General features: G+C 42.6%; 1 protein-coding gene across 17 annotated transcripts in view; it reads left to right on the plus strand.

The window, feature by feature from the left end:
• Positions 1-11: 11 nt before the first annotated feature.
• The window catches only part of PPHLN1 (periphilin 1), a 125503-nt gene continuing 104493 nt past the window's right edge, over positions 12-21021 (plus strand). For 8 of the 17 annotated variants that reach the window (XM_050936292.1, XM_050936301.1, XM_050936299.1 and 5 more), the window contains exons 1-2: positions 64-112; positions 19425-19474. In XM_050936292.1, coding sequence (XP_050792249.1) covers position 19474 — 1 coding nt within the window. In that variant the 5' untranslated portion in view covers positions 64-112; positions 19425-19473. Of the gene's footprint in view, positions 113-10341; positions 10556-14359; positions 14549-16617; positions 16643-19424; positions 19475-21021 lie in introns of those variants that run through there. The other 9 variants (XM_050936294.1, XM_050936305.1, XM_050936296.1 and 6 more) reach the window with 7 other exon arrangements.

Raw genomic sequence — 21021 nt, forward strand, 5'->3', positions numbered from 1 at the left:
GGCAGGAGGGCATTTCCGGTTACGTCACGCCAAGCGCCGGAAGTGGCCTGGGTCCACGAACCGGGCCCGCTGTCGCTTTAGGGGAGAGACGCTGCGAGCTGGCGTGCGGGGGGTAAGTGCACGAGGCGGCGCTAGGGACAGCTGAGTGGGTAGTTTCCGGTTTTTCTGGTCCCGCGTGCACAGCCCGCCAGGGGCCCACGCCTCAACGACGTGCCCCGCGGCGCCCGGTCGCAGCTTGAGCCCCCGCTGCGACCCTGAGCTGCCCCGGCTCCCCGCGAGCCTGCGTTGCCCTTGCGGTGGGCGGAGCGCGACAGCCGCTTGCCCGCAGCTCGCCGAGCAGACAGCTGGGAGTGTACGAGTTCCCAGCTCCTCTCCCGCTGGCGGGTCAGTGCGGCCCATCTGTGTTCCACGTAGGATGACCAGACAGCAAGTGTGAAAAATCAGGACAGGGGTGGGGGAATCATAGATTCTTAGGGTTGGAAGGGACCTCAGGAGATCATCTAGTCCAGGGGGCTCTAGGGATTTTGTTGCCCAAAGCACGGCAGGCAGGCTGCCTCCGACGGTTTGCCTGCGCAGGGTCCGCTGCTCCCACAGCTTCGGCAGACCTCCCGCAGACCAGCGGACCCTCTGCAGGCACGCCTGCGGGGGGGGGGTCCACCGAAGCCGCGGGACCGCTGCAGAAGGCAGCCTGCCTGCCACCCTCATGGCGCTGGCAGAGCGCCCCCTGCAGCTTGCCAACCCAAGCATGCGCTTGGCATGCTGGGGCCTGGAGCCACCCCTGATCTACTCCAACCCCTGCTCAAAGCAGGACCAAATAGGATAGGGTAATAGGAGCCCATATAAAAATAAGCCCTAAATGTCAGGACTGTCCCTATAAAATCGGGACATCTGGTCACCCTAGTTTCACGGATAATGTGACTGCAGCTGATGATGGTCGCTTTGGTCAGAGCTGAGACTGAACCGAGGTCTCATACATTAGAGTAACCAGGCGGCCTCCTGAGGTGTCGGTACCCACACGCTGTGCTTGACTCTATCCGCTCCCCACTCCCCGCTTCTGCCCCAGTGGTGGAAAGAGGACCAGGTATCCTTATACCCAATGCTGCCTTCCTGTTGGCTACCAAGCAGTTGGGGAAACCACTTGTGAAGTGTTTACTAGCTCAAGTGGTAGACATAGGTGCTGGCACTAGGGGTGTGGCAGTACCCCCTGGTCTGAAATGGTTTCTGTCATATGCAATATTTGCAGATTGGTTGAGTGGCTCTCTGCACCCTCTCTATATAAATTGTCCCAGCACCCCAGGTGGTAGAGCTCTGTGGTGTAGGTTGTCATGGTATAATTCCACAATCTGAACCTTAGAGTCCAAAAAATGGGGTACCAGCATGAATCCCTCTAAGCTTAATTATCAGCTTAGATCTAATAAGCTGCCACCACCCAAAGAATTATAGTGTTTTGGGGCACTCTGGTTCCCCCAAAAACCTTCCCTGGGGATCCCAAGACCCAAATTCCTTGAGTCTTACAACAAAGGGGAATAAACCATTTCCCCCCCCTTCTCTTCTCTCTCCCTGTCTCTCACCAATTTCCTGGTAAGTACAGACTCAATTCCCTTGAGCCTCAACAAGGGGAAAAAATCAAACAGGTCTTAAAAAGCAAAACTTTTAATAAAAAGAAAGAAAAAAAGTAAAAGTTGTCTCTGTAATTTAGATGGTAAAAGTTACAGGGTCTTTCAGCTTATAGACACTAGAGAGAAGCCTCACCCCAGCAAAAATACAATTTAAAATACATCCAGCAAAATACACATTTGCAAATACAGAAAACAATCCAAAGACTATAACCGCCTTTCCTACTTAATACTCACTATTCTGAATATGTAAGAGACTGTAGCAGGGAGATTGGCAAGAAACTTGGTTGCACGTCTAGTCCCTTTCAGGACCCAGAGAGAACAAAGCAAAACCCAAAAAACACAAACAAAGGCTTCCCTCCACCGAGATTTTAAAGTATCTTGTTTCCTGATTGGTCCGCTGGTCAGGTGTTTTTGGTTTACTGTTTGTTAACCCTTTACAGGTAGAAGAGACATTAACCCTTAACTATCTGTTTATGACATAGGTCTGAAGATCTCATGTTCAAACTTTGCTGTTGATGTTTAGAGGGGTAATTATGGAACCAAGTGGTGGCATTTCATGTCTTATCTAATACTGCAGCTAAGTCTTTTTCTAAATTGAATTTACATTCTTTCTAAAATCCATCAGAAAGTCAGATCAGTCTCAAAATTAATATTAACAGAGGTTCCTAATAGAAAGATTAAGACCAGTCTATGCACTTGCTTATGCTATCTCTACAATGGGGCTATTTCTGCATATCTATCTCTGCAATGTGCTGTGGGACATACATGTTAATATGTCTAGTAAATAATTAAATATGATGAAATTGACTGTGAAAGGATGTTACATGAAAGAAAAATAGCTAATCTGTGGTTAATGCAGCAGACTGGGGCCCAGAACAACTGGCTTCTAGCTCTGGCCTGCCACAGGCATCCTGTGTGCAAATCACTTGAACTACAATTTTTGGAGGTGGATCCAAATTTTGTCCTTGATTTTTCTGTTTTGCATATCCCTATATGTAAAATGAATGATATTTCTTTTATCTTAAAGAGGTGTTGAGTAATTGTAAAATGCAAAAGAACTTGAGCTTTGTAGAGAGAAGGGTGCGAGGAGGCTGGACCTTTGTCAGGTTGGGGAGAACCCGCAAATAATTTTAGACTGTATTGAGGCCTTGGAATAACAATGGGGCCCTGGCTCCGGGGGTGAGATGCGCAGACATGGGTAAGGGGTGGGGCGAGGTACAGTGTTTGGGGACCACTGGACTAGATGGTTACCCTGGTCCCTTCTGGCCTTGTAATCTCTGACTAGTAAACTAAAAGAATGTAAAACTGATATGTGACAAAAGAGGTGTCAAGATTTTCAGCTCCCCTTTTCATGGTTATTGGTTATATACCTGCACCCTTAGCAAGCTTTGTGTAGATGACTTTTTCCAAGTTAAGTCATAACTAAAAATGAACAAGGATGAAGCTAAGGCTCCAAACCCACAAACTGCTCTGGGCACTCAGGCCCCTCCACATACTCTTTTAGTGTGGTTCCATGTTGGGTGCACTGTAGGATCAGGACTTATGTTAATTCAGGTCTAGTTTTGTTATTGTAGAAAGTGTGGCTCTCTTAACTTTTTTTAACAAAAAAGTTAAATCATAGAGACAGTGCCAGTGAGCTTTTAAATGGCCAAAAGCACACTCAGCAGTCATTGTGCACTTGCTCAGCCTGTTGTCAGACCGCTCCTTGCTGCTGTCAAGGTGCCCTATGTATGTGTTCATAAGCCACGGCATTAAGGGATAGGCACGGTCTCCCAGGATCACAGTGGGCATATCAATTTCCCCTACGGTGATCTTCTGGTCCGGGAAGAAAGTCCCTGCTTGCAACTTCCCGAGCGGGCCAATGTTCTGAAAGATGTGTCCGTCATGCACCTTTCTGGACCAGCCTGTGTTAATGTCTGTGAAACGCCCACGGTGATCCACAAGTGCGTGGAGAACCATTGACACATACCCCTTCTTAATGTACTCAGTGGCTAGGTGGTCTGGTGCCAGAATTGGAATATGTGCACCATCTGTCGCCCCTCCACAGTTAGGGAAACCCATTTGTGCAAAGCTATCCACAATGTCTTGCATGTTGTCTAGACTCAGTCTTTTGGAGCAGGATGTGATTAATGGCCCTGCACACTTCCGTCAACATGAGTCTAGCAGTTGACTCTCCCACTCCGAACTGGTTAGCGACCGATCACTAGCAGTCTGGAGTAGCCAGCTTCCACAGTGCAATCGCCACACGCTTCTCCAACAACAAGGTGGCTCTCATTCTTGTGTCCTTGCGACGCAGGGCTGGGGCAAGCTCATCACACACTCTCATGAATGTGGCTTTCCTCATCCAAAAGTTCTGCAGCTAGTGCTTTGCATCCCAGACTTGCATGACATTGTGATCCGATCACTCAGTGCTTGTTTCCCGAGCCCAAAACTGGCATTCCACTGCGGTCAGCACCCCCATGAATGCCACAAGCAATCTTGTGTCATAGCTACTATGCATGGCGAGATCAATGTTGAACTGCTCTTGTCTTTGTAGTGTAAGGAATAACTCCACTGCCACTTGTGATGTATTAGTGAGAGCGAGCAGCGTATTGGTCAACAGTGCGGGATCCATTCCTGCAGATCAAAGAGGCAGAGCGGAGCATGCAGTACAGAAACCATTGAAAGATGGTGCCAAATGCGGAAAGAAGCACAAGGATTGCTGGGATGCGAAGCAATGCATCATGGGGCGTTAGGACAAGACCCAGGATGCCTTGCGACCCCCTCTGCCTTCCCACTACTCTTAGCAGCAGAAGAGGAAGAGATGTTCTGTGGGATAGCTGCCCAGAGTGCACTGCTGCAAATACTGTTGCAAGTGCTGCAAATGTGAACACTTAGTTGCACAAGCATCTGATAGTGTGAACACACAACAGCAGTTTCCCTTCAGCGCTCTCTGAGCGGCACTGTAACTGCTAGCGATGTAACTCTTCTAGTGTAGAAAATACCCTTAGAATTTAGCGAGATTCAAAAGAGAAGTTAGACTTTTATACGGATAACAAGGATATTCAAAATTGTTGTAGTTAATGATAAATTGGAAGAGATATAAAACCTCAAGCTTCCTACTGTGGTAGTTCTTGGTAACTGGTTTTTCTTTCTTCTGGTGCTGACCATTGTCAGAGAGAGAATAGTGGACTAGATTGCCACGGATCTGATCCGGTATGGCAAGTCCTATATATCATGATGTAAAAAAGTATAACAAAGTCAATTGGTATCACTGACCATTCTGAAAACACTGGGCATTGTAGTATCACCAAGTTTTGCTCTTTCTTTTACCTTTCATAAAATGTTCTCAGAAATTCTGTCTGACTTGCTCTTGGATCACTTTCATGTAAGACTCAGAGAATCTTTGACTTGACTGACAGTTTGCAATATTATACTGAGCCGCCAGGTATGCTATAGTTAACGCTTTGTCTGTAAACTTAGTGGACGTATCTGGGTGTGGCAAAGGAGTTGCCGAGTACCATGGAAAGGTACTGAGAGATAACATTTAGGGCATTATGAAATCAGCTGTTCGCCACTTGGCTCATATGGAGGTGTAAAGTGCATCTTCGGCCTGATATACGAAGACTCGGATGGGGTGATCCTAAAGGTATTTTTGGAGAACGTAATCCAAGATGCTGCCATGTACATGGAGCATGCCAAGCCGAAGTCTGTCACTGCCATGAACATAGTCTATGCTCTAAAGTGCCATGGTTGTACTCTGTATTGATGTGGAGACTAAAATAAACAGTGTCGATAAAACAAAGAAAACAGAACTTATAGTTATGGGTAAGACCAGCTTTCTGTTTAAAGCTTGACTCTTCTAGATGCTCTAATATCTGTACTGTTACTTGGATTGCCTTGAAATTTGATATGCCTCATGAGTAAGGCTGTGGTTTTGGCACAGGTATTTTTATTAAAATTCACAGATAGGACATGGGCAAGGAATGATAAATCATGGATTTATTGAAGCCAAAGCCCCAGCCCTGCTGCCCGGGGCTGAATTATTGGAGTTTTCAAGAAGTCACAGAAGTCTCATAAAATTGTGGAATCTGTGTCCTCCATGACAGATTTGTAGCGTTACTCATGAGGGAGGAGGGTAGTATTAGTGATCCAGATTTGGGGTCATTTGTGTCAAAACCACTCTGCTGAGGCTGGGGAGTTGTGCACAGGCATACTTGATGCACATCACATGTTTCTTAAGCACTGGTGAGGGAGGATGGGAAATACCCACTGAGTTGACTAGTGACCTCCATGACAAAATTGTAGCCTTATTGATGATAAATAACATAACAGTATTATAGTGAAGCACTAGTCTACTATGTTAAGATTAGGAAGTTTTTTCTGTTTAAAGGAGGATTCTTCTTACTGCTCTAAAATCTGTATAAGGGTACAGGTTATCTTGAAATTTGGTATGCCTTGTTTGAGGAGCAGGGTAGGTTTAGTGATCCAAATTTGGAGTCATTTGAGCAAGAGGTTCCTGAGATACAGCCCTCTCCCTCCAAAAAAAACACTTTTCTTGAAGTTTACAGATTCTACTAATGCTTTTTTTGTACGCTCCTGGCTACTAAAGCACTAGTGGCTATATGTCTGTGGTTCTCAAACTTTTGTACTGGTTACCCCTTTCACATAGCAAGCCTGAGTGCGACCCTCCCCCTCAATAAATTAAAAATACTTTTTAACAAAGTGGGGTTTGGGGTGGAGGCTGACAGCTCACGACCCCCCATGTAATAATCTCGTGCCCCCCTGAGGGGTCCTGCTCCCCAGTTTGAGAACCCCTGCTATATGGGATGGGAAGGAGACGGTGAGCTGGCAGTGATGGAGTGGGGCTGTATATGTTACGAGGGAGGAGACAGACCTATCCCAGTCTTCTTTCACTTAGTTACTGTACCCACTGTAAAAACAACAAGGAGTCCTTGTGTCACCTTAGAGACTAACAAATTTATTTGGGCATAAGCTTTCGTGGGCTAGAACTCACTTCATTGGATGCATGAAGTGAAAAATACAGGAGCAGGTATAAATACATGAAAGGATGGGATTGCTTTACCAAGTGTGAGATCAGTCTAATGAGATAAATCAATCAACAACAGGATACCAAGGGAGGAAAAATAACTTTTGAAGTGGTAAGAGAGTGGCCCATTACAGACAGTTGACAAGAAGGTCTGCGTAACAGTAGGGAGAAATTAGTATTGGGGAAATTAAGCTTAGGTTTTGTAATGACCCAACCACTCCCAGTCTTTAATCAGGCCTAATCTGATGGTATCCACATTGCAAATTAATTCCAGTTCTGCAGCTTCATGTTGGAGTCTGTTTTTGAAGTTTTTTTGTGTGAAATTTTTTTACTCACTGTGTAATAAAACTGTCAAGTTCTTGAGGCATAGGCCATATCTGAGCTTTTTCTCACTAGTCTTATTAGCAGCTACATACTCCAAACATTACAAAGCATGACCATTATCCCCATTCCACTATAACACACTGTGTGGGGCTGGTGTGGTGATGCTTAGGAATCACAAAGCAGCTACGTGGACTGGTGTAGTGAACATTAGACTGAGACTCAGAATACTTGGGCCCTAGTCCTGACTTCTTGACTCGCCTGCTGGGTGACTTTGGCTAAGTCATTTTACCTCTATCTACCTCTGTTTCCCCGTGTATGCAATGGGAATAATGTTTCTATCCTTGAGATCTACTGATGAAAAGTGCTATGTAAGAGGTTGGTGGTATCTCATGCAGTGTTGTTGTGGCCATGATCACTAAGTGATTATATCTGACTTATCAGTCCTCTCATCCTCAAAAGAAACCTGCACAACACTTTCAAATGACAAGCCAGGGAGCTTAAATTCATAACTTGGCTAGACACTAAAAATCATGTACTAAATAGATGAACTGGATTTATGTCTTATTACAATAATCTGTAAGTCCCTAACACCCCCCACCTCCCTTTCTTCCTTCCTTTTCCCCCTTATGATTGGAGGTGTGTTAATGGGCCACTTTACCCTTTAAAATATGTATTAATTACTTATGCTAAATAAGATGTTCCACCTTGTATTTTAGGTGTGACTCTCTGAGGTCTGGTCTATATTACTGAGTTAAGTCAACATAAAGCATCCTATGCTCTGTAAGCCTCTACACTAAAATGTAGCTCCCACAGATACAACTCACTCACCCACTACACTGATTTAACAACTCCACCTCTGTGAGAGACGTAGCGCTTGAGTTGATGTAGTTAGGTCGACGCAGTGTCAGGGCTTCCCTACACTACAGATTATGTCGGTATAACATAGCATGCAGGGATGTGAATAAACCACCCTGTGAGTGACATAAGTTACACTGACCTAGGCGCTGGTGTGGACAGAGCTATGTCAATGAGAGAGCTCTCTCCCATTGGCAGAGAGCGTTTTCATCAGGTGTGCTGCAGTGGCGCCACTGCATTGGTGCAGCGGCACCGTGTACTGCTTCTAGTGTAGACTAGCCCTTGGTGTAGATAATGTGTTGCTTACATTGACTGTTGCTGCCTTTCAGAACCATCCCACAATGCCCCACACTGTCCGTTAAATCAGTGCAAGTGCTCCTGGTGAAGATGCACATCATTAACACAAGGACCCTAATGTGTATGTGTAAAGCTGATAAAACTGCAGTGGTTGTGCATCGACGTAACTTGGGTCAACTTAATTTTGTGGTATAGACTTGCCTTGAGTATCTTTCCCAGACATGAGGAAGAGCTCTGTATAAGCTCAAAAGCTTGTCTCTCTCATCAGCAGAAGTTGATCCAATAAAAGATATTACCTCACCCGCTTTGTCTCTCAGGTGTTATTATTGTTGCCTGGCCACAGCAGTGTCTCAACCGTACACGTATGTTATAATTCGAATTGCCTAAATGGCTACTAACACCTACCAACAACCTTTCTGATTATAGGTAAAAAAAAAAAAAAGAGTAGAAAATTCACTGATAAATAAACTTACTTAATGCAGAGTTAAGGTATATCATGTCCTTCCAGAATGCTGAGTTCAGTAAAATTCAGACTTGTGAAAACTAGGAATGAATTAAGGTATTTCAACCTCAGATTTCTAAAACCAGGAAATACTCAGCCTTAATTGTGTCCTCTGAGAGTGATGTCCCAATACCCATAATACATACCCACACTGCCTTTGTATTGCATTGGAAAGGAACTACCTATATCTGTCATACACTCAAACGCTTAGGCCTGATGTACATTTAAATTGACCTAGCTACAATGCTCAAGGCTTTGAAAAATTTCACTCCCTGAGTGCTGTGGTTAGGTTGACGCAACCCATGTTGTAGATGCAGCTACTGCTACTCATAGAGGTGGATTACCTATATCAATGGAAAAATCTCTTCCATCTGTGTAGTAAGTGTCTATATGACAGCATTACAGTGGCACAGCTGCAATGTTCACTGTAGCATAGACAGAACACATCGGCTAAATTTTATGACCTCTTCACCCTTATGCACACAATACCATCTAACACCATACTTGCACTTACCTTTCATTAAACTCACAAACCATGCTCATCTCCCACCTAACTGCTGACAGTCCCATGGCCAGAAGACACCTGTGCAAGCTACTGAAACAGGCGACACACAGTGCTGAAATTAACTATATACTGGATATTTCAAGGTACTTATGTATCTGTTTCCTTTGATCACGCATTTACAGAGGGTTGTGTCCTCCTCAGGTCACCTTATATCACAGTCACAACTCTTCCAAGCTGCTCCATCTAATTTCTCCACTATTCAATACAAAGAACGAAGAGTACTTGTGGCACCTTAGAGACTAAGAAATTTATTTGAGCATAAGCATTCGTGGGCTAAAACCCACTTCATCGGAGGCATGCAGTGAAAAATACAGTAGGAAGATATATATATATGTACACAGAGAACATGAAAAAATGGGTGATGCCATACCAACTGTAACAAGAGTAATTAATTTAGGTGAGCTATTATCAGCAGGAGGGGAAAAAAAAACTTTTGTAATGATAATCAGGATGGCCCAGTTCCAACAATTAACAAGAAGGTGTGAGTAACAGTGTGTGTGTGGGGGGAAATTAGGGGAGACAGTGTTTACGTTGTTTAATGACCCATCCACTCCCAGTCTTCATTCAAGTCTAATTTAATGGTATCTAGTTTGCGACTTAATTCCAATTCTGCAGTTTCTCGTTGGAGTCTGTCTCTGAAGTTTTTTTGTTTGAGTATTGCGACTTTGAGATCTGTAATTGAGTGACCAGGGAGGCTGAAGTGTTCTCTGACTGGTTTTTTAATGTTATAATTCTTGGCGTCTGATTTGTGTCCATTTATTCTTTGGTTTGACAGTCTCTACTCAAAAGAATTAATGGACACAAATCAGAAGTTGATATGGCAACACCCACTTTTTCATGTTCTCTGTGTATATATATCTTCCTACTATATTTTCCACTGCATGCATCTGATGAAGTCGGTTTTTGCCCATGAAAGCTTATGCTCAAATAAATTTGTTAGTCTCTAAGGTGCCACAAATATTCCTCATTCTTTTTGCTGATACAGACTAACACAACTACCACTCTGAAACCTATTCAATACAGTTAAACCCATCAGTGAATGCAGCTGCAGTGCATGCAGATAATTCCAAATGTCTATTGCCAGCTCCATAGGTGGCAGAGTTAAGGTTGCGTGAGTATGTACCTTAACTCTGTGTTTCCTAATTTTCAGAAGTTTTGAATTTTGCTGAACTTGATGTTTTGCAAGGGCACCATATACCACCGGGCAACATTACCTCGGAGTTAACAAAGTTCTTTGCCAGTGAATCATCTTGTGTGTGGGTTTCCCAGATTGACGTACCCAATCATTCACTCTTGCTTGGAGAGAACTGCAAAGAAAACTACATTCAAGGAACTTAAAGTTCATGATGGAGAGTTTGCATCAGGTATGAGGGTCTGAAGTATCATGAAGTTGTCCAAATGTAATATCTGCCCATTATTCTACAAACAAGGAAGTGCAGAGAGTTTGATGGGGAGATCCTTCTAGTACAGCAGCACTGCCTTCCCACTGATATTTTCAGTGGCCACAGAACTTGAGAAAGGGTACCAGGATGAGAATGACTTAAAAATCTGGGATAATGCCTCTATTCAGTTTCTGGATTAGAGAGCAGTGAATGCAATCCCAGATGGGGATATCTTCCCAAAATTATCCATATATTATGGGCAAAACTGTTTGGTTTTTGTACAAGAAGGTGGAAAAATCATAACTATAATGGAAGGTTTAGTCTCCGTGGAATAGGTGAGGTGGCTAAATTTATTTTTCCTCTTTGTCACGCTGCTTGCAGTTGTCAAAAGACAGACGGCTGTCTGTTTACCAGAATAAACATCAGGAATTGAAAAATATACCCAATGCTCGATAATCAGGAGAAAAATAAATGTGCCGCCATCCACCCAAGCCACTTACCCCAGATCATAACTCCTGTAAGATGAAGGAATAAAACAGTTTTGTACTGTTTACTGTATTTAACTGTAACATTGTCAATCAGTTTTCTATTTAATACATCTTTAAAAATGTAATTTTTCTCCCTTTTTCCGTATTTTTATCTTTCTACCTCCACTCCATGCTTTCCCTTTCTTTCCTGTATTAGGTTATGATCAAGGATATGATTTGGTCAGGGAGATCACGGATTCTGTAACTTTAACAGATGTCCTCTTCTTCGGCTCAGGCTTCAGCCCTGCCAGGTGGGGCTTGGGCTGAAGCCAAAGCCCGAGCCCCAGTGCCCATAACTTAGCTTTGCAGTTGTCTCATTTGCTAGCTCCTAATGCTGCCCTGTGTACATTTGTGATTTATTGACTTATTGCCTAGGTCCTGTCTATTTAATAAAAATACCTGTGCCAAAATCATATCCTTAATCATGATGTATCTTTCCATGAATTATTTTCATTGTTTCTTCTCTCTTCTCCTCCCTCATCTCTTTCCCTATGTTTTTATGCAGGGGAGGAGGTAGCGATTTCCCCTCTCCTTTCTTCTACTTATCTTCAGATCTCTTTCCTTCAGCACCATACTTCTCTCTTCAAAATTTACCCAATCTCTTTTTCCCAGCCACCTACTTACAAACATATAGTATTCATATTTAAAATTTTTACCAATGCACATAATAGGTAGAGGACTAAACCTACCAGCTGAAGACTAATACAAAAGAAGGAGAGGGTGACAAAATGTCAAGTGCCATCACTCTAATGAGAAGATAACTCCCCACCTTGTGCTATAAAAGGAGAATTCTAGGGTTCCTGCTGTAACATGGTCCTTCAACAATAAACCCATAGAGAAAAGATTACTATTGCAAAAGTTAATGATGGCTGTCACTCATGTGTCTCAACCCCTCCATCTTATTCATGTTACTGAGAAGAGGAAAAGCTGGAATAAAAATTAAGGAAAACCTAAAACTTCCAAGTGAGCCACATAATCCTACTCTATTTTGAGGAGAAGGAAACCATTTTTATTAGGTCTGTTGCACTAGCACAAAGCAAGACCTATTGCTGTGATGATCCGCTTGCTCTGATTCTTGGCAGCAATCCACAAAGGGGCAGCTTATGTTATACAGTATTAATAGAATTAGTCTCCCACCTATGGTGAAACACCATTAGCTGAGAGAATACTTCAGCAAAAGCAATCACCACTGACCCAGAGGCAATATAAACTGATACAGTAAATAAATAAGGGTGTGTCTTCACTACTGTAGCATGGTAATGTAGATGCTTTCTGCATTGATGAGAGTTTTTCCATTAAAGTAGGTAATGCACCTCTCCAAGAGGCAGTAAGTAGGTCAATGGAAGAATGTTTTCTGTCAACTGCATATACAGTTAGGTCCACCTAACTATATCCCAGAGGGTGTGAAATTTTTCACAGCCTTGAGCAATGTAATTAGGTTGATCTCAGTTTTAGGAGTAGACAAGGCCTAAGTAGCACAGTAGAGTTTACCGCCAATTATCCGACTAGCATGGGTGGACATGGATTTTATTTGGATAATTGGGAGCTCATATAATTGAGAGGGCAGGAGCAGCAGCACAGGGAGCCCTCCTCAGCTCTGCTGTCACAGCCCTGCTCGCTCCCATAACGGTGGGGCTGCAGAGGGCTTCCTCTGTTGCCTCTTGTAACCTTTGATTTATGTGTTTCCAATTACTCGTTTAAACATAAGGAATAAAACCAAACTGAATTCCTTAAGGTTTGAGCCTCCAGGATTGTTACAGATCATTTAAGTTAGTGGAGTACTGTGAATGATCAGTGAATGATAAAATTAAGGATTTTATTTAATATAAAATAGTTTAAGCAAACAGGCATTGCAGTATGATCATGCACTGCATTTTTACTTGCATTCTGAGGTGAAAAGATGCATGCATATCTTTCAGCCTCTGGATGAGGAGTGTGGATATAATTCTTTGTTAGTGGTACCTTGATGGAGGATTGGCGTGCCTATCTAAAATCAGCCCACTACCCTTTTTATAATCAACTATAATAATGCCACTTAATTAATGAACGTTAATTGTAATTAAATATTTTCTACTTTCTCATTGTCTGTTTAACATTAAGCATCGTCTTAACATCTGCCTCAATGCCAGACCAGTAACTAGCATTATAGGTAGCATTTTCCAAAATATTAACATTTTATTTAAAACATTTGTAAAAACCAATTAGGACCAAAACATGTTTACAATATGAACTGGGGTTGTGCCTTAACTTGTCTCTGAATTGTCTCACTTCACTTTATTCATACTTTACCATGCCTCTCTTGACTATTGTCAAACCTGTTTTTAGGAAATAGATTTTTGGGTCTACTTAAATTACAACATATTACTATAAGAAATAAGCAAACATCATCTTTATACATGCTACATGCTCCTACCCCCCAGGATTACTGCACGCGCAAAGGACAGGGGGGAGGCTGTGGTCCTGATGGGGGAGAGCAGAGATTCCTGGTCAGAACAGTAACCTTCTCTACACCTTGCACTTGCAGAGATCAGGTGTCACTGGCCCAGAGGCAGTTCAGGGAGTCCTCTTCAACTCCGCAGTCATGGCCCCACTCACTTATTCCCATGGACAGTGGAGCTGTGGAGCGCTCCCTGCACTGTCACAGTAGCCATTCAGTAGCAGGATGGCCTTTCCTGGCAGGGGGTCTCTACTCTACTATCTGAACATCTGTGTTATCCAGAAATAATGGGATCTGGATAATAAGGTTTCAGAAACCCAAAAGTATACTTTAGTAGAAAAAGTATGGAGGTCAAAGTTCTCTATTAGTAAATGCAGCACAGTCAATATCTATCACATATGTTTGGATACAAGACAAAATATACAGTATCCAACTTTGAGAGAAATTTTATTATACTGAGAGGACAGTTAATTCTGATTATAGTATTACAGTCTTAGGGTCTGATTCATCAAATCCTTACTAATGTGAGTAGCCCCACTGATTTGGAGAATTTCATGGTTGGCATTTGTTGTTAAAGCAGGATTCCAAATAAGCCAATCCAGTATCTGTTGATTGGAAACTTTCCAAATGTCAACAGATATTATTTGTGCAGGAGCCCAAAAAAATGTAGGATCTGCCTTCATATGAATGAAGTTTTTTGCTAAATTTTTAAAAATAGGAGCCAGTCTGTATTTAGATAATTAAGAATTTTCTGAAATGCCTATGTTCTTGTGCATTTTTGACAATCTCATTTCATCTTCTTAAATCTTTGTTCATTCATAGATTTAAGGCCAGAAGGGAACATGGTGATCATCTAATCTGAACACCTTTATAACACAGATCAAAGGACTTCCTTGAATTAATTCAGGCTCCAAGTCCAATAACTGTGGTTGAACTAGAAAATATCTTTTGTGGTAACATACAATCTATATTTTTAAATGATCAGTGATGGAGAATGCACCACAACCCTTGGTAAGTTGCTCCAATGGTTAATTACCCTTATGGTTTTTAAAAAATAAAAATAAAAGTGCCTTATTTCTAGTTTGAATTTGTCTAGCTTCAACTTCCAGCCATTGGATCCTGATATATCTTTTTCTGCTAAATTTGAGAGCCATCTATTATCAAATTTCTGTTCCCCATGTAGATACTTAGATTGTGATCAAGTCACTCCTTAACCTTCTTTTTGATAAACAAAATAGATTGGCCACCTTGAGTCATTAGAAAATCCCACACATAGGAACGTAAAGTTAGCTCTTATTTGGAAATTGTAGTCTTCAGCTGTTTGTTTACAAATGCATATTAGTGCACATCACTTCAGCACGTGAATGCTTTAAATAACCCTTAGGAAGACCATTTTTCTTTTGTAATAAAACTATTGCAGCCTATTAACTTTTAATTCAAAATTGTTTTTTCCTTAATAATGCTCATACAGCACAGTTTTTGTGCTAGACCTTATAAAGACATTACACTTAAAATTGACTGGGAGGTTGGACTACGTAGAATTACTTTTTTATGCTGGATGAGCAAAAGGTAAAGCAAGTTTAGACTTTGTTAGTCACTATTCTGTAAACTTTAGCCTAACTATCATTCAGATATCACAGTAATTGGTGCATTAGAAATACCTAGATACATAGACCTGTGGCTTCTTCTACAATTGGAGCTACTTGGAACAGAATATTTCCTTTAAAGGAAAACTTCAATATAAATACAAAATATTTCAATTACAAAAGAGATAAAGACTCAATTTTACTTCCTCTGAAGTCAATAGAAGTTTTTTTTTTCCATTTCCTTTGGAACTCAAAATAAATTATGCTGTTTAATTTTATGATTGTATATATAAATTGTTGAATAAATTAAGTAGTTTTTGTGATGAAAATTTAAAATAGTTCTGTTCTGAAATTTTCATAAAGTGTCTAACACTGCTTTGTGTATCTTTATCAGCCTAATTAAATCAATTTGCTTCATAACGTTCTCAACCATGAGTAGATTTTAATGATGATTCTTGGCATCTTTTTCTTTTTAATGATTCTTGACTTTTTTTTTAATGCATGTACAGCCGGTATATACCACATTGATAATCACTTTATAAATGCTGATAGGACTTTAGCTTGTGCAACAGAGAATTTTCAAGGACAAGAATACTACAATGTACAAGCAATTGTTATTTGAAAATGAGACATGAATCCACTAATGAAGCTGGTGGAGGAAATAAAAAGATGACAGAATTTATGTAATCATTAATTCTGTCAGCGACTGTAGGAAAGATATTAGGGTAATGCTCCCTTCAAATTCAGTCCCTTTAAATGGGAAATTCTTCTTTGTCTCTGCATCAGGCTGTAAATATTTAAAGGAATAGAACAGCTGTGTGTATTGTATTCAGTGGTGCCATGTTGCAAGTGAACTTTCTATTTAATGATTTTGTAAAAGTAGAACTTACTACACTTCTCTTGCTTTTGATGTTGCATCTTTCTAATCCTGACTTCTTCATTTCCCCCCTGCCCTTCTTCCCTATAGTAGATCATAGTGTGCTTTTCTTGAGTTGTCTTAAGTCTCTCATCCTTTTTTCTGTTTTTTTTCTGCAGTGTATTCACTGCTTCCTCTAATTTTCTCTTTCCTCGTTATTTGCTTGTCTATATTGCACTTCCCTGTTCTGTCTTATCCCTTCAGTTTATTTATCTGCCTGCTCATTCCTATCCAGTCACAGGTAGTCTACGATGTGGACATTTCTCCAGATACCTAAAAGCTGTAGGATTAAAACTACTATCCAGAAACAGGAATAGGGACAATGCCCAGGTGAAAAGGCAGTGTTCTTTGATACTTTCCTCTGTGAGTGGAAAGAAAAGGATATCTCCCTGACTGCTTGCAGGTTCAATTTTTCATAGTAGACTCTGTGTAGTGTGTGTCTGTATTTAGCTCCCTCTGTTGCTGGGTGACAGAGGAAGCATTCTCTCAATTTCCCCACTCCACTTGCAGAGCCTATTCACTCTTGTGAGAGTCGGTGGAAAGTGTGCCTGTTACTCGTTGTCTCCCCGAAGTTTCCTCATTGATGTGATGGACATCACATATATATGTATCTGCACTCTATCATTCATTCAACCTGGTTGCTCACAGTGAGTTCCTCTTTCTGTATTCCTTTCTTGGCCTCTCTTTTTGAGGGCTGCTACGCTGTAGATAGCTTCTGCTCAAAGCATTCTTAAGCAGCAGCAGAATATTTATGATAATTCTTACCACTTTCACTACTGCCCACCCTGTTTAAAGCAGCAGCAGTGAAAACTGATAAGACTACAGGCGAGTGGATTTTTGGGTCACAGCATCAAGCAAAAAGAACAAGAGTACTTGTGGCACCTTAGAGACTAACAAATTTATTTCAGCATGAGCTTACGTGAGCTACAGCTCACTTCTTCAGATGCCAAAAGATACATCAAGCAAGTGGCATTAAATGCTTACTGCTAACCACACACCTCTGAGTGCCAGGAGCGGCTTAAATGATCAAGCAAAGGAAGGCCTTCCACTCAATTTGATGGCATTTGTTTGTAATCCAATAACTTTTGAATGCTACATCTGATCAATTCCAAAATTTCAGGGAATTGTTTAAGCATCAGTGACCAGAACCTTATGGATTTTGGTGAAAATTGGAAAAATTGAAAGGTAGACATGGGGAACACATGGATTCGCTAGCATGAGAGGAGGGATGGGGTTGCAAGGAGTCCCTGAAATGGCAGGAATAGGATGGTGGAACACAGGGAGCTTGTGGAGGGAAAGGGAGGAATGCAAGAGCCTCTGATGGGTGTAACGCACACAGCCTATAGAAACAACAAAGTGTACAACCCTCTAATGTTAACCACTACAACAAAGAGGATATCTGGGAATCTAGTGATTTCAAAGAGCGATGAGGGTGCTAAGCACCTTATGGAATTTGACAATGTGAAAAGTTTAGAGAGAGGATGACAAAGGGCCTATCCAGTTCAGTTACAACCAAATCAGAGTAGACCTAGTTACAGCACAGTTCTATTTAGTAGAGTAGACAGGCTCTTAACTAAGTTCTGTAAATGGGCCAAATTTTTGGACGTGTCCTGATTATGGAACTTGGTTAAAATCTCATCTATGTTCTAAAATGAAACGAAGTTGTAAATAGGTCCGCTGACTCATTTGTAATTATAATGTAGACTGGCTCAAATGGTGGAAATTGTAATAGCGTACAAATACTTCATACAGCTGGGGAAAGTGCTGTCTCCTAGGGAGTTAGTTTAGGGAAAATTTATGTAAAGGGAAAATTTATGTTGGGTTCTCAAACTTCATTGAACTGCGACCACAAAGATTACTACAGTCAAACCTCGCAATAACTTGCCCCGCCATAACGTGAAATCGTATATAACGCTATCACAGGTTGGCTCCCCTTTAAGGTATAATACAGTACGGTACTGTACCAATGATCCCCAACACCATGGCAGGGGAGAGAAGCTGCAGCCCCGCACCTGCCGGGGACAGAGAACTCCAGGGCTGCAGGCTCCGGTGGTCTCTTTCCCAGCAGGTGCGGGCCTGCAGCTTCGCTCCGGCTTCAAGAGGAGCCGCGGCTCCCTGCCTGCTGGGGACAGAGAACTCCGGGGCTGCAGGCGCTGGTGCTCTCCGTCCCCGGCAGGTGCGGGGCCACAGCTTCTCTCCGGCTTCAAGAGGAGCCTCTGCTCCCCGCCTGCTGGGGACAGAGAACTCCGGGGCTGCAGGCGCTGGTGCTCTCCGTCCCCGGCAGGTGCGGGGCCACGGCTTCGCTCCGGCTTCAAGAGGAGCCGCTGCTCCCTGCCTGCTGGAGACAGAGAACTCCGGGGCTGCAGGCGCTGGTGCTCTCCGTCCCCGGCAGGTGCGGGGCCGCGGCTTCTCTCCGGCTTCAAGAGGAGCCTTGGCTCCCTGCCTGCCGGGGACAGAGAGAACCGGCGTCCATAGCTCTGGAGTTCTCTGTCCCCGGCAGGCAGGGAGCCGAGGTTCTTCTCCTCTGCTGGGCACTAGGGGCACTAGGCGACGCACATCAATGCACTGCGTTGAGAAGTACTGACAAACCCCACTGTACCGCGACCCCGCATTTAGCGTGATCGAAGTTTTTGGACCCCAAACGTCACGTTATAGCGGGGTTTCACTGTACATAACCCCGAGAAGGGGGATCGAAGCCTGAGCCCAAGCCTGAGGGCTTCAGCCCCAGATGTGGGGGGCTGTATCCTGAGTCCCGCCATCCAGGGCTGAAACCGAAGCCTGAGCCCCGGGCAGTGGGCCTTCGGCTTCAGTCCCAGGCAGCGGGGCTCAGGCTTTGGCCTAAGCCCTGGGTGGTCGGGCTCAGGCTTCAGTCCTGGGCCTGAACAAGTCTAGTGGCAGCCCTGATGACCCCATTAAAATGGGGTTGGACCCCAAAGATTGAGATCTACTGTTGGACTAATGGTTCTTAAGCTGTGCCTCGTGAGCTGCTGGTAGTCTAGAGTGCTGGTTGGTCACATGTTACTGGTTCTTATTTCTGTCTTTCTAATCAGATTAAAGCAGCCAAAATGCAGTAATATTGCAGATAGGTCAAGTGACTAGACTAATTGGCTGTGGAAGGTCGAGACATTGAAATTAGGTATTTTTGAGTTAACTGGCTACATCTCGTATTGGTGTAGGATAGTGGACCATTCTGCACTGGATCTCTTTTTGTTCATCATTTTAGGATTTGGATTTTAAAAAGAATGGATTAATTTTCTTAGTGAAAAGTAATAGTGAGAAAGCAAAAGTATTGTATTTTTAATGTGTAGGGTTGGTGATTTTTTTGTTCTGTATTTTGATGTTTTTTTTGTTTTTTGCTAATGTATTTTTGTTTTTAATTTCTTAGGAACTAATTGAATGGGACTTCAAATACTGGTTGATAAAATAGACACAAAAGTAAGTGATACAGATATAAAGGTTTTGTTTGTGCTCTTTTGCAAAATATATATAGCTAAACTAGTACTTGTGGTTATATATAAATATATATAGCTAAACTTGTGGTAACAGTTAAGAAATAGTGCAATAAATAAGCTTACCAGATTTTTGTCATCACTCTTTAAAAATCCTGAGTATAGTTGCTTTTTGGTTTGGTTTTGTTTGGTGTTTTTCCTAGTATGAGGTTATACCAGAAAGTTTCGTAGGTCCTGACCTTCCAAATGTTGGTGGGTTTGTCTCTTTTTGACATGTCCTGCTCCTTACTTTCTTTATCAAAGACTCTCCACATTAAAGACTTTGTACAGGATCTGTACTGTGGGAGTCATAGGTAGGCTGTCGTCTCCTATGGCTGTTTTTTCCCCCCATGGACCATTCAGTTTTAATAGTTGGAACTACCATTACCCAAGAGGAAAAGAATTTAAATGTAATTTTAGCAAACTCTTATTTAATTGATGTCTTTCTTTTGTATTTCTGTATTCATCCCAAAATACATTTCAGATTGGGGTTTTCCATTTTTGTCATTTTTTGCCACTTCCTGCTGGATCTAGTTTGGTGAATTATGTTACATGCTGGATTGTGAGGTTTTCTTATTACAGTAATGGTTGTACTCCAACCTGGATTCACTTTATACAGATTATTTAAGAGTAGAAATTCTGATTAATTTAATTCCAAGAAAAAGAGATTTTGCATTCTCTCAAAGACCACAATTTTTAAAAACACATTAAACATGCTAAGCTTCACAGCTCTCTTCTGAGTTCTGTATCATGCATTTGTAATTTTACAGATGACTAAACTGATCCATAGAAAGGCTACATGGAAATTGAAATGTAATATTTTGGAATTGCTCAACCTTATTAGAAAGTGGAGTGAATTACTTTTTGCATTTCCTGGCTGTGATTTTAACTGTGCAATCTTAATGTTGCAGAAACATTTATGTGCAGGGTTGGTGGGGAAGGCTTTTGTATAAGTGGAGTTTGTAAGCGGTATATAGTGGACTGGTGCTGCTTAGGGTTCCTAGGTGTCTGGTTTTTGAAAGTATGGTTGAACAGGGAAACTAGCAGTGTCTGGTCAGATGTACTGACTGGATACTAGAAGTCTGGTTACTGCGGGAGTGACAGCCTGTTGCCGGGGCCTGAAGTGCAGCTCCCGTGTCAGCACACATGCACAAGCTCAGCCTCTCAGGAGTGTGGTTTCCAGGGCTGCGGTGGAAGACAGAGAGCGGGCACCTATGGCGAGTGGCGTAGGGGCTCTCAGTGAGCATGGAAAGTTCCCCAGGAAGGAAGGTAGGCAAGCTGCCCTGTCAAATGCCGCTTCCCCTAGCTACACTCTCAAGCAGCTCTGGGGTGGGGAGGGCTCAATCAGATGAGGAAGGGGGCTACTGGCAGGCAGTGCAGAGGGAGGCACAGGGCTGCCTGGTTGCTCCTGCACAGTCCACAGTGCTCTTCTGACCTTCACTTCCAGGCAGCTTGCTTCAGCTGGGGTTTGCAAGTCCCTTGGGGCTGCTCACA

This window comes from Gopherus flavomarginatus, chromosome 1 (assembly GCF_025201925.1).
Source record: "Gopherus flavomarginatus isolate rGopFla2 chromosome 1, rGopFla2.mat.asm, whole genome shotgun sequence".
In the NCBI taxonomy this organism is placed as follows: Eukaryota; Metazoa; Chordata; order Testudines; family Testudinidae; genus Gopherus; species Gopherus flavomarginatus.